The 14952-nt window shown below is 36.8% G+C and overlaps 1 protein-coding gene across 9 annotated transcripts in view; it reads left to right on the top strand.

Moving 5' to 3' along the window:
* The first annotated feature begins 791 nt into the window (after nt 1-791).
* Nucleotides 792-14952, top strand: part of LOC139729725 (calcium/calmodulin-dependent protein kinase type II subunit alpha-like) — a 200919-nt gene continuing 186758 nt past the window's right edge. For 3 of the 9 annotated variants that reach the window (XM_071640659.1, XM_071640655.1, XM_071640654.1), the window contains exons 1-2: nt 792-1115; nt 1281-1375. In XM_071640659.1, coding sequence (XP_071496760.1) covers nt 1042-1115; nt 1281-1375 — 169 coding nt within the window. In that variant the 5' untranslated portion in view covers nt 792-1041. The remainder of the gene's footprint in view (nt 1116-1280; nt 1376-14952) is intronic. The other 6 variants (XM_071640661.1, XM_071640658.1, XM_071640656.1 and 3 more) reach the window with 4 other exon arrangements.

Genomic DNA, 14952 nt, shown 5'->3' with positions numbered 1-14952 from the left:
CAGGCACTCATGTTGATATTGACCAAGGTATGATGTATCTGTATTTTTGTTTATTTATCTATGATAGGCCTATTGAAATTTGTCCAGGAAATTCCGCCCATTATGAGGATTTGCATGTATATTTACGGAACGTTCAATCAATAAACACAAAATAAGAGCATTTTCTTTCATTTTTGCCACAACTGTACCCGGGAACTGTACATTGCTTTTTAGCTTCGTTTTTCTTCATACATGTACATGTATATAAAAATTCACGATCGCTATTTAGCGTATGTTATACGCGATGTATATAAAAGAAGAGAAGTTTGTAAACAGTAAGATTGCAAAACATCCACACGTGAATGCGGTCAAGTCAACAAACAAATCCACATATAAATACAAAGCAATCAGCAGCTAAGAACGGGGGTAGCTAAACTAGTCTAGACCCTCGGGAATATCTGTCATCAAGGCATATTTTCGCAGACAGGCGATATAAACTAGGGAAATGATGGTAAAACCCGTTGAACCGCAAGAACATTACAAAGCGAAACGAGCACACCGGATACGCAAATACCCGGGATTTCCCCCTTTCTTTGTTTATGCCGACGTGTGGAATTAGATCAATATAGAGAGTAAGGTAGAAAACTTGAGAACTGCGATAAATTTTGAGAGGAGTGCAGTATCGCAAACGAAAGTTTTCAAGAGCATCACATAAGGACATTCTATTGTGCAACCACTTCAGCCACAAAATTTTTTTTCTTCGTGTTTTTGTAGTTTTCATATTTACGACTGAGTGAATATTTATCGGGCAAACATCTGAAATCTGCATATTTTGTTGCAACTAAAAACCTCGAGTACAGAGGTTTGAGAAAGAGCTGCATACACTGTAACCCCGACTCATCATACACGCCGAATGTAAGCACTACACACACGTTGCACAGCGCAGCAGCAACCGCTTACTACCTGCACGTACACACGCTGCTTACGGTTCACCGTTATAGAACTGCCCCGCCTACTCCGACGAGGCTGACTTGTCAATCACACGCAGTTGGACCGATCAACATGGCGGCTAGAGGATGTCAGTCTTCTTCGACGAGGTTTAGTGACGAGTATGAATTGAAAGATGAGCTTGGAAAGTGAGTATTTCGACACTTATACATCCACTGCAAATTATTGTTTTCTCTACTGTCCATTTTGTAGGAATATCAGACCCGAATGTTGAATACAGCCAGTCATTTCGTACGCGTGCTCACTCGTAATAATTTGCTTGGGCTTCGCTCATGTCTGTGTGTGTATCGCAGGGGAGCTTTCAGCGTTGTACGGCGCTGTGTGAAGAAAAACACCGACCTGGAATTTGCTGCAAAAATCATCAACACAAAAAAGCTGTCAACAAGAGGTATGTACATTGCAGCCTATACTGTAGGTTTCTGTTCTTTCCGTGGAAATTAATGTATGATATTTGTTGTAGGGTGCATTTTTGGCCACCGACCAGTATTGTTGCTCATGCTGTGGTTACATGGTTGTGAACGGTGAGCGGTGATACCCAAGCATGCACAAAGTATTCATTGACTGGCATGGCATGGCATGCCAATCGAGCAGTCACAACATTCTCATCATGGAGCTGAGCTGAGAAGAGTCGAGCAATGTGAGCCCAAGTCATATGCTACACAAAAATATCATAGAGGTTCGTCTATAATGAGCTATGACCTGGTTGGACATAGTCCAATGATTTGAAGTACATTCAGCATGTTCAGGAATCTCTGTTCCTTTCTTTAGCTTTAAAAAATACTATGAAATTCAGAGCAGATACAGACTGCATCTAGACTATTGTTGTACTTGGTACTACTACTTGGTGCTTGGTTTAGGTCCTCCTGAATACTCCTACTGGAGTTTTGACTGGAGGTGCCGGAGGGTGGATTCCATTTAATAACATCTTCGTAAATTTAGCTGAGTCGGTTTGTGTGATTGCGGAAGAAGGAAGTTCATTCCATACTTTAATTGTGCGGGGAAAAAATGAGTTTTTGTGGACTTCCAGTCTGGAGGATGGTACTTCAAACTGATGAGAATGTCCGCGTCTACTTCTAATAAGCTTGGGTTTAGTGTGTGATAAATAATCAATATCCAATCTATTATTTAACATTTTGTAAAAGCAAGTCAAGCGGTGTGCTTCTTGTCTTGCTTGGAGTGACTTCTGTATGATTGTACTATGCTGAATGTAGTTCTATATCTGTTGTATAAAATACCTACACCAAGGTACGACCTCTCATGCCAAAGTTCAACTTCACACAAAAGCAAAGATTTCTACATGTAGCTGGCAGTTGAAGTTTGGGCGGCATTATGGTTGAATTGTGGACGGTTGCTTTAGTTTGTTGTACATACAATGTACTGTAAAAGTGGATATTTTCGCGCGACTTATTTTTCGCGCTCGGCTGGGTAAGAAGAGTTTCGCGTGTTTTTAATTCCGTGGAATCACATCACGCACAGGAACATATGGCAAACAAAAATATTCACGTGCTTTTATTTTCGCGCTAGTTTCTGGTTGCGCGAAATGCACGAAAATTTCAACACTGGGAAAATTTTCACTTTTACAGTAGTTCAGCAAGCAGCAAAATATATTGTAAAGTAACAAATAGAAATGTTTATTGCTGGATGTTCTTATCCAAGAGCGAGTCTTGCTTAGCAATGTTAGTTTGGTACTTATAGACCCATATCGGTTTGGGTATTTTTTTTTCAATGGTAATTTCTTACTGGGGGCTTCAAGTATGCCTATCAAAAGATAATTTATGCTCTGACATAGCAATACACCTGGCTCATTGCATAACCCATTGAAAGTGCTTTTGTTCTTCTTTGGAAGCCCCACAGTTTCATTGGCCACCATAAGTTACAGTGCTGTGAAGTCGTATTCATCTATATGTTATCATGTCATCCCCTCCAGCCAGAGGCAAAAACAATGTCCCTCACCTCAGTTGGACGTACACTGTAAAATGGAAGTCCTGTGTGTAAGAGAGTCCCAACCCGCCCACGTAATGGATTCTGCTTCATTCATTCATTACAAAGAGCAGGGTGCATACCCAATGAAGCGGTCAACCCCAAAATGCACCTGACCAGTCAGTCAGTACAAACACAGCAGATGGTGACCTGTACTCCAACCGTAAGAAGAAGACAAAAACTTGCTGGAAACCCTTAGGTTAGACAGTAGGCTATGTCAGCTGAAGGGGAAGGGTCTATCACAAAATAATCCTGCCAAATGAGTTTGAAATACTGTTCAGATAATATCTTTGAGATGCTGTGGAAATTATATTGCTATCCCTGTCATTTTGTGATATTAATAACCCCTCAGCTGAAATATTCTGTTTAGACGGTACATTTTGCGAATAATTTTAGTATAATTTTTCAAGTGGTTGAATTAGTGATTGAGAACCACATTTATGAATGAGAAAGAAATATCACTTTCAGGAGAAAGTTAGCATTTTTTTTTTTAATTTGGGAGACACTTGTTTTTGCAGGAGGCAATATATTTTTTTTTGTGAGTATTCAGCAAATATTGGTCAACTCATGAAATTTGCAATAAATAAAAACACTGAAATGTACCATGTATAGTTATACAAAATTCTGTATTCATAGCTTACCTACAATATATCAATGTTCTGTTAGGGAAGTCACATGTTTGTCATGGACTAAAATGTATCAAACTGCTATTTATGGCCTCAAGAGCTATTGTATCCATATGACAGTAGCAATGGACACGCACCCTCTGCATAAATGCATCAGTAGCTGATGAAATAAGTGTGATGTTGACAGCCAATGTTGTCATTTATTCCACAGTAATTCATATCAAGCAAAGTTACTTTGGTGTTCCAAATTTTACAGGTTATATACCCAGCCTGTTAGTTTTGCACATGAGAGAAAGATGACTCAAACCTGTCTGTATCTGCCCGAGGCCGGGAACACAGCAACAAAGTTTATCAGGATATTTCAGTTGCCATGGCGAACAAGGAACAAGTAAATAGGGTTTTCCTCCCCTGTATGTGGGGATGATGGACATGACTCACCATTCAACAAATGGATAAGAGTGTGAAGGAAATGCTTTTAAAGGTATCACAGCAAAACTTTTGTTTCTCTAGAAGGGGGTGGGGTACTGTTATTACTTTGATTATACCTAATATGTTTGTCCAATTAGAGAAACATTGTACACATGTACACATAGCATCCATAGATGTGTGATATCATGTGGTACATCCTTGGATTTTTCCAGTTAATATCCATACTCATATCATATGTGGACATTGACAAGCATGGAAGTACAATGTAATATCATGTCACATCCAAATAAAAATATTTCCTTCAAAAAACAATGCAATATGTAGGTCAGTGCTTCACAGAATTGCTTATAGCAAGAAATATCATTGATGCCAAGTGTTGCCAACTTTTTGCCCTTACTAATCGAATGAAGTATACCCTTTTATCCATCAATTACTGAGAGTACACAAACTATATGAAAAGGCCTTCCCATTCAGTGATTGTATGTGATTAAACATTTTTCTTTTGCAAGGTTGATGTTTAAGGGAGATTTCAAATGGAAGGGTTGGAGGGAAAGTGAAAGATCTATGAAAATCTCAACTAATAACACCAATGTGATAAATGTCATGGCCATGTACTACAATCCATGGGAACCATGAGAGAGCTATCGCGGTCATGTGACTGTAAATTGCATGATATGCTTTAGTGTGCTTGCACTTTAAATGTTTTGTGCTCATGAAATCAGCATTGGCACAGATTTTGGACAAGAATTTTTATTTATTTATTTTTTTGCCCTTGATTCTGATTAGTGTACATATTGAAGTCATGCATAAAGTACAGCACACTGTAAAACCAGAAATTTTTGCGTGCATGATACTTTTGTGACTTTCACAAGGAGCCAAGATTTGCAAAAATAAAATGCATGCAAATGTTGTTGTTTTTTTCTACTTAAACCAGTTCATGTCATATACTCATTACTTTCTCACGCTTGGCACTTGGCAAAGTTTCTTGCTGCGAAAAAAGACCATTGGCTTTCCACTTTGTAAAATTTTCAAGTCAGTGAATTTTTCTGACTTTACGTTAGATATTTTAGATAAGAATCTTTTTCTATTATAATCAAGGAAAGATAACATATTCTAGTAGTAATCAATTTCTGAAAACTTCAGATGTTAGATTACTTACATTATAGACTTTAATTTTCATGGTTGTATTTTTTTTTTCAATAGTGAGGCTTTATTGCGATGTTATTTATTGGCAATCAAATTATGTCTTTTCATATAATTTGCATTAATTTTTGCTCAGATTTCTTACTAGTATGTTCATATTGTGTTACTTTTTGTTATTCCAAGCCATTCTCACATTCAGGTGAATTATTGTCTGTGTGACATATCACACATTGTACCAAAAAAAGTTATTCTTTGAAGTAACAAGAATTGCAAAACTTATCAAATCTCTAATTACTGAAGTCATGGTATGTTTGAGATTTTTTTCTTTTTATGCTGTATATGAGCAAATTGTCTTTTTTGAAGTAATAAGCAGCTGAGCACATCACATGTTTAGCAAGCCCATTTTCTTTTCTTTTTTAACTTCTTACAATAATCATATAGAGTGTTTGTACATTCAATAGTTGCATTGCATTTTGACCTTGACCAAAAGTAGGAAAAGAAATTTGCATGTTTTGCTTGGTTGAGCATATCCGTCTTTGTGCACTGATAAACAGCACCGCTGGAGGGTACAGTTACTATACTACAGGATATGATCTGTGAATACTATGGTCAGGAAATGCATGACGTCAATAAATTTACAGGGTTGCAGTTCTTTTGTGCAGTTACTCCATTGTAGAATCAAAAAGCATTTAATTAGTAAAAAAATAATGTAACTCTTTTGTAATAGAAAATATAGGAATTTCCATGGGTGTGCAACAAAAGACATAAATACAAATAGAGAGAAACATTTACATCAGCATACAAATGTATGTGATACTTTTAAAGGGGATGGCTAGTAAGTGATCAGTGGGAATCAGTGGGAATGCTGGGGGATGATTGTTCCAATCCTTGTGGGATTCATTTAGGAGTACATTATATATCTATTGTTGTGTGAAAATTATTTGCTTCAGAATGGTCTCATATTCAAGTAATGTGCAGTTTAATGTTTCCAGGTTAGCGTGCCTGTAGAGTGACGGGGCGATAATTAACGGACCGTTAATGATCGCCCCGACACTGTACAGGCATGCTAATCTGGAAACATTGAATTGCACATTACTTGAATATGAGACCATTCTGAAGCAAATAATTTTCATACAACAATATATAGTGTACTATGAATCCCACAAGGATCGGAACAATCATACTCCAGCATTCCCACTGATTCCCACTGATCAGTTACTATCCATCCCCTTTAAGCAATGAAATTTAAAGACACTATATTTTCATGATAACATATTAAAGAAGTAATTTTCATGCAAATGTAAAAGTTCATAGGCATATTGTTGTTAATGTTCCGGAAATCTATATAAAGTAATGAGAACTACACAGCATGTCACATGTTCAGCTCTTTATTTCTAATGTTTGCATACCTTTGAACTTGTATTGCATTTCAATTTGTGATGAATCAAGTTGTTATAAGGTCCAGAAGTGATATTGGAGTTTTTTTTTTTTTATGTCTTTGTACGCTGTGTATTATATCCATCCTTCTGTCATTCCATTAAAGGGACTGTACAGTACTGGTTGAGATAGGGATTCATGTTTTGAACATTCATAAGTGAGATAATGAAAAGCCTCCTATGAAATATGAAAGAGCATGTAATTTTAAGAAGGATTCATCGTTTATTTGATGAAAATTGGTTTTCAAATGGCTGAGATATCCAAAAAAGTGCTAATAATAAAAGGCGACATGCCACAACTTTATTAGGATCTCTTTGTTTCACCTTGTTTTTGGATATCTCAGCCATTTCAAAACCGATTTTCATCGAATAAACTTTTGATACCCCTAGAACTGAATGCTCTTTGACATCTCATAGAGTGGTTTCTTAATATCTCGCAAAACCTTAAAAGCTAAATCTTCACCTCGACCAGAACTGTACACACCCTTTAATCATTGATGAAGTTGTTTTAGTGATACCTTTTTTTTTCTGTCATGTATTTGAACTCTTCCAGGATTAGATAACTCCTCACATTCCTATCCAGCAGGTAAATGGCATTTAGGATAAACTGCTTTACCTTTCCATCCCAGGCCCTCAAAACAAGACCGCTGGATCAGAAGACTACCACAGATCATGACATCGCATAATTCACTATGATACAAATGTGTGTATAAAGAAAATATAAAGAAAATTCAGCATACTTCCACTTTTCTAGCATAGTGAATGAGCACTAGATTTACCTCTTTCAGAAAGCAGAGGTAATAATGTTACCATTGACATCATGTCAGTATATAGTCTAGGGAATGTGTATTTTTCATATGAAATAATTTGTGTAATTTTCTTTATGTTTTCTTTATCATCTAACTAGTGCAGAAGTCATGACCTGTAGTAGTCTTCTGATCCAGTGGTCTAATCATCAAAATTTAAAAGATTCATTACTTTTGAACAGATTGTCCAATTTTCCTGAAACTTTCACTGATGTTTTCTACTATTAATATTGCTGCATTGACACAATCCACATGTATGTTTGGATTTCATTCCTCTTTAAGTTGTCGTATGTAGCTATGTAAGCAGCACCTTGTAATTAGGCATAATCAGAAGACAGCAGATAATGTGAAGCGGTGAGCATACACGCTAGACAATTCAAGCATACCTGCATAGTGTCATCCGTTATGTCTAATAGATCATTACCATCATAATGATTATTGTTCTGAATCTTTATTATTTTTAATGTCATTATTATCATTATCAGCAGTAGCGCTATCAACATCATTTAATTTAATACCATTCTCATTTCTGTTTTACAGTGCATATTGTTGTATCTACCTAAATTATAATTCACCTTCTTTTTTGTCATTACAATTTGTGCATGCCTCCATATTGGGAATTTTGAAGACTGAGAGTATGTCAGAGTTTACAGTAGTATTTATCTTTAAATAGAACTGGATGCTATCTCTGCATGCACTAATTAAAGACGGCATCCTCTTGGCTGGCAATTGACCCTATGTCCTGTTTGGTGTAACCTTGAAAATGGGGATTATTACAAGTGTTGTGAGGAGATGTTGTAGATGCACTCCTCTCAGTTTAGTTGGCTGGCAACCGTCTCCAGCCGTGCAGAGTGGTACTGTGTGTGAGAGGCAATGTGGATGCTACAGTGTTCATCTTCCATCGCGAGAATGCTTTGTCAATATGGCCACACACACATACACACACACACACACACACACAAACCTATATGTACACACCCCATACATGCATGTATATTGTACGTTTGCAAGGGCCCAGTGCCCATGCTGCGAGCACAGCCTCGTACACCATCCCAGTCAGGAAAACCTCTACCTCCTCCTATGCGGATTGGACATCTTGTTCACGCCACCACTCTCATCACCGCATCACCAGTGATGAGAGGCACACAAGTCATGCGGGAAGCAGTGTCCATTGGTTATTCATGCACAGCTTTTGGCATTTATGAAAGCTAGAGTCCCAAGCAAGCTGTAAGACCCCTCTCTAGGTTTCTTCTTCCTTTTCATTTGTCTGACTTTTTTTTTTTGCTGCAATGCATCTGCATAGATGTATGCAATATTGAGACTTCCTCAACTTACTATATGTAGGAAATACAACACTGGGATTTGAGACTGTAAGTTAAGGTGTTAAATGCTACAGTCGAATATGGACATAATTTAGATGTGATTTTAATCATTTACCCTTTGTGAAAACAATGTAGCTCACTGTTGGACCTTGTTTTGTTGTGCAAAAAAAAAATAATCAGATTCATTTGCACCTGATAGATATGATTGCTTTAAGTGATGATGAAAATGTAATTGTTTAAAAAGCTAGTCTTGTGAGCCACTTGCTAAAGGCCTGATTTCACAGAGCACGCGAACGATTTGCGAAGGATGCTAATGGCAAAATCCAACATTCGGAAAAATTTTTCTCCGAATGTGTTCCGACAATGAAGCTGAAAACCATTCTTGCACAATTTGTACGAAGTTCTCACAACGTTGTGTGCGAATGTCGTGTGTACCATTGCTAAGGTACAGCATGCTACATACACGAAGAACACACGACGGAAATGCAAACAACTTATTTTTTTTTTCAATAATCATTGGAGAAATGTTTCCAAGGAGAGATGATACAACGTAGCTGTCTTGAGTTGAAGTTTTTCTCTTTCCTGTATTTCTCCTTTCTTTCCCTTTCATTTCTCTGTTGTGTGTGTGCCTACAGTTGTTGTTTTTTTTTTTCTTTTTCTGGGGACCTACCTCCACTAGTAAATCATTTGATCTTTTGCAGTTGCTCCCACACATAATCTCTTGTTTCAAATGTAATTTTGGCATACTTTAGAATCATTTTAAGTGTATTCAGTGATTTTTTTTTTTTTTTTTGGGGGGGGTATATCAAACATTTCGTTTGTCAATAGTTGTTTGATGTGCGGATGTATGGTACGATTTTGATCTGTAAAAAACGTAGAGCTTTAAAGAGGTCATATATCCCCCAGACATGCGCTAAATGTTCATGAGAATGTCTCAAGAGGTACGCGAGCAGTTTGTGGTTACGTCATTAAATGATTGGAAAAACTTCGCAGATTTTGTGAAACATATGCGAGACATTCTCCAAAGTTTCGGGGCCTGTTAAGGGTTTCACGAAGATTTTCCGAACATCGCGCATGTCTTGAGAGGGTCATGCGCATATGACGACGCTTTAAAGACACATTCGAGAACCAATCACGAGCAAATCCCGACCAAGTGTGCGGAAAAGGTTCGCAAAAAATTTCAAAATTTTTTGAACTTCTCGCCGAAGTAAAAACGACATCCACAAACAATTGACGACGCTTCCGAACCTCCACATTCGTTTGGCGATCTTTTGCAGACTAAAATACGAATGCTGGATTTGGCCATTCGCGTCCTTTGCAAATCGTTCGCATGCTCCGTGAAATCAAGCCTTTAATAGGCATTTTTTTCTTACCGCATAATAAGAAATAATAAAGAAAATCAACATCATGTAATTCATCTTTACAAAACATTCCCGTAATCAATTTTCAATTAGCTGGTTTATTTTGACCACACCTTTTCAAGCCATTATTTCATGATATTTATACTATGATGTGTCTCTATATTACATATTAGAATATTTTGTATTTGAATTGTTAGATCAAAGAATTTCATTTTCAAATGTAATTTCTTGGAATATATCAAGATGATGTACTTTAGCCCATGGAAGGAGCAATTCTGAATAAAATATAGATAGTGAATATTTTTGGCTCTGTGTAACATATCAAATGAAGAATGATTACACTGATATATTATGATAATAATTTACCTCCTAATTTGTGCATCCAAAAAAGGTATAGATATTTCCGTGACCAGTCATCAGTACTCACAATTTTCAGCGACCATAAAGCTATTTTTCATGTAACTAGTACAATGCATGAATGATATCTACTCAGTTTTTATTTGTAAGTTTGAGTTTGGATGCAGGCCTACATATGCCGTTCATGGTACTAAAACATTTCAAGGACTTCACGGTTATAAGCACACAAAGACCAAGGACCATTTAAAAAATATATGATTTTATTTAAAGCAGAGCATGAGAAATAGAAAGTAATGGACAATTTGGCCTTGTAAACAAAAATTCACTTCAAAACTGAAACACACACTGTTTTGACTAATGGATTGAACAAATTCATACATATTCATAGTAATTCAGACCAGTAAAATCAAACAATAAACTTCAAAGATATTCTTTTTCTTTTCAAAACTGTTCATACAGATATATACTGGGGAAAACCAGGACATACTTATTTCTGCTTTGTAGAGAGAGAGAGATCCAGGACTGGTTGGTAGCCTGAATGGATTCAATATTCATATTTAATATTTATTGAGTTGGCATGTTTTCATTATACTTGGTGGAGTGAGTACCAAGTTCGCGGTGAGCTCATTTGCAATCTCTCTCTCTCTATTTTTGTAGGGATCAATTGATATCCATATTCATTAACCATATCTTTTTTCTTCAGATATGTACATGTATACATATATTTGTCTTTTATCTGTTTATATAATAATGTACAGTCAAAGCTGTCTTTAGCGGCCACCCCAAGGGAGACAAAAAAAGTTGAAATTGTAGACAGGTGGCCACTATAGACAGTGGTCACTATAGACAGGTTTGACTGTATATGTTCTTGTATATACATGGCTTGATGCCATTGTAGCTGTGTTTCTCTGCAATGTAGCATAGTATGCTACTCAGCTGATTGCTTTGTAATGTGTGATTGACCCAATGTCTTTGCTCCTTGTCTTTCTTTATTGTGTACAGGAATATATGTAACTTCCTGTCAGGAGTACTGTAAAAGTGGTTTCTTTCGCGTACAGATACTTTTGCGGTTTCCATTGGCGCCGACTTTTTCGCGTGTGTTTAAATTCGCGGTCAGCAAAATCTGTGTGTGTGTTGACCATCAATACCATCAATACCTGCAATGCGCGGAATTTTCGTATGTGGGCAACAGCGTTGTAACAAGCGGCGAGTTCAAAACATTTCCTTGCGTGGTTAATTTCGCGCAGCTTTTCAAAACATTTTCGCGTGATGTTAGATTCGCAATTCAACCTTAAAACGCGAAAAGCGTGAAAATGAAACCACCGCGAAAGAAACCACTTTTACAGTATAAATCTAGTCTTTCAAAACAGTGTGTATATTTGACATGGTAATGTAGTAACAATTCAAAAGCCTTAGGGATGAGCTAGATTGATTGATAGCTGGCAAGCCAATCAAATATTGAATATGCCACATGATTAGCGAGTCTAATTTTTTCGCAAATTGGGACTTCGCAACAAGCTCGCAAGTGGTTGAATTCACGATTGTGGAGTACAGCAATGGCCAGAGAAATATATACGCATGCATGTTGCATTCACGTCATGGTCAAAATTGATACTTTCGCATGTTGTAAAATTTGTGAATAGCACGTCCACAACTTGCAAAATTTGCAAAAAAACAACCAAACTACGAAAATGTATGGCGTAAACAGTAATAGCAACATAGTGATAGTTTGTGACATTGTTTTAGTCGCTTTTAAAAGAAAATTAGTGAGATTATTACTGTCTTGGCTTGAGAGATTTATAGGCCTGGCCAAGAAGGAGAGGTCATTTTGTCCAGCGTAATTTCTTTCCATGGGCCTCATTTGTCAGCTGACTGACATTTTATGTGGTGTTGGGTCTGCTAATTACAACCCTGGAGGAGGTTGTTTTCTTTGTCTTTTTCTTTTTCCTAAGGAGATGAAATGGAGAGAGCAGCTGCTGCCACTAGTGAGGACAGTCAGCCAATCGTGGAAAAGATTGTAATATCCAAAATACCTAAAAAACAAGAACAAAAAAACCAAAACATGACATAACAGATTTTAGGGTAAAAAAAAAATGCAGGGATTTTAAGGTCAAAGATGTGTCCATTGAGAAGCTGTTGTATGAAATCAAAAAGACTGCAAGAGCTGAGATGACCCCAGCCTGGCATCTGGACTGTAGGCTATAGGACCTACATAGACTGAGTAATTACGCAGTTGTCCATAAAAAATTACAAAGGTCAACGATCACTCTAAACCTTCCTATGGCCTTGTTGATAGGTTTTTTCTTTTTTTCTTTTGTAATTGCAGTGTCTTGTTAAATATAGTTACAGCTGAAAAATGTTTCTTGACATTTTAAACCCATACCACCTTGCCTGAGTCAACATTTTGAAACATTCATTCATCATGTATGATAATGATTTATACAATAGTTGTGATATGCATAAAATACAGTATTCAAGTTCAGTTCTGTACAACCTAGCTGCCTTTTCCTGTCCAGGTGTAGAAGTTACAAAAATACTGTAGTCCTCAGACTTTTTTTCCCCTTACCGAGATGGATACAAAACATATGTGTGAGGTTGGAAGTGATGTGATGCAACGAAGGATGTTCATCAACATTTGAAACAAGGAACAGACATACATTGATTTATACAAAATTTCCTTCCATGCCCTGCAAGGTCCAGAATAAAAGTTTGTGTGTTTATTTTGCAACCCTGAAAATTAGATTCCTATCATAAGCTGGTTTGTTGTAGAGGTAAGTAATTCAGACCTTTCCTCAGAATAATAAAACTTGAAACTTTTTTGTGATAGAGGAAGAATATATCCTGTGAATTTAGTCAGACCCTGAAAAAAAGAAGAATCCCTTCTCAGTTCAAAGTGGATCTTATTCCCTAGTGACATGGGGTTAGCTTTTATTTTTTTTAAAAAACTTTGTGGTGAATTACGGTAAGATTTCATACACGATATTGGGAGACATTATTCTTCAATCATGCAAAAATTTCATGACATTTGCAAAAGGGATATACAACTTTTAAATCACATGTACAGTCAAACCTGTCTATAGCGGCCACCCAAGGGAGACAAAAAAATGTGGCTATTATAGACAGGTGGCTGGTATAGATAGGTTCTGTAACATGCTGTTTCTCTCAGAGGGAATTGGTTTTAGTGGTCGTATACAGCAGGTGGCCACTATAGACAGGTGCTCGCAAAGACAGGTTTGACTGTAATTTGAGGTTACAACTAGATTTTGATATAAAAATACTACATTCAAGATGACTTTGAAGTTGCTTCATTATCATCTTGGTCATCTTTTCTTTTGTATGTTAACCTGTTGAGGACAATCTTTAATATTTTGCTACAACACACATTTCCCATAGACACCTGCCCGAGTATGCTCAGGACTCGTCCTCAACAGGTTAATGATACTTCATGCGTAATTCTGCAGTTTTGTTTCTTTTCATGAGCGAAATAATAAATATGTAATATCTTGTCTGAGGGATATTTCCAGCTTGATTTGACTGGAGATATACAAGAACACCATGTTCTAGTTATTGCCCTTGTCTGAGAGGAAATTTATTTATAGGATATTCGGAAGAAAATAATGTTGCTGCCGCTCTGAGTTGTAATCAGATGTTGAATTTCCTGCAAACGATATGAGTCATTGGTCCTAGAGGGCAGTATGGATGTCACAAATGACTTTTCCATGTGATGCTGAGATGTTGGCAGTGATGTATAGACTACCATGAAATTTCCACACTTGATTATTGCACCTAATCCCTGACTGGTGTGTTCCTTTGGTCTCCCAGATGTGCTTCAAACAATGTACAGTACTCTCTCAAGTATCCAATTCTTCTATACTGTAGATGTGATTCAAGATAATAATCTGCTTGGCAGTGTGCGTGAAAAGTAAGCATACATTCAAACAGTGTATCCTTAATTCCCATTGTGAAACATGAAAATGAGTGATTAAAAAAAAAAAACGCAAAAAAACTTTTATCCATTTGCAGGCAGAATATGGTCTTTTCCATCCCATAGGCTGTGTGAGAATGTGAGTTGCCCTATTCACTGTATGTCGAGTAGATGTAAGGAAAAATCCCCCAAAGAAATACAAAGTTTGTACCATTTCAAGTATAAAACTGTTGTGAAAATAGCAGCACTTGGTACAGAGATAGGAAAGCTGTGGTTGTGATGTCATGATCATGTGGGTGCTGACTTACAAGGAGATGTCCCTGAATTGTGGTAGTGGCCAAGGGACACTCTCAAAATCTTACATATAAGATTATCAGTTTGCTTAGACTTTGAAAGTACCTGTTGCTCTCTTTGACTGTTCCCATTCAAATAACATCCATTTCTACATGTACCTACTTTTCATGTATAAACACACTGGAAATTATGTTGAACAAAATACTATAAAACTAAAAATTTTCACATATATCAAACTTTCACAAATTTTTGCAAGGGGCAAAAATTCATGAAAAGTAAACTGCAC

The sequence above is a fragment of the Diadema antillarum genome, unplaced genomic scaffold (assembly GCF_040938485.1).
Source record: "Diadema antillarum isolate AM-2024a unplaced genomic scaffold, OU_Dant_1.0 seq00000254_RagTag, whole genome shotgun sequence".
In the NCBI taxonomy this organism is placed as follows: Eukaryota; Metazoa; Echinodermata; class Echinoidea; order Diadematoida; family Diadematidae; genus Diadema; species Diadema antillarum.
This window is presented reverse-complemented; position numbering and strand designations above follow the sequence as displayed.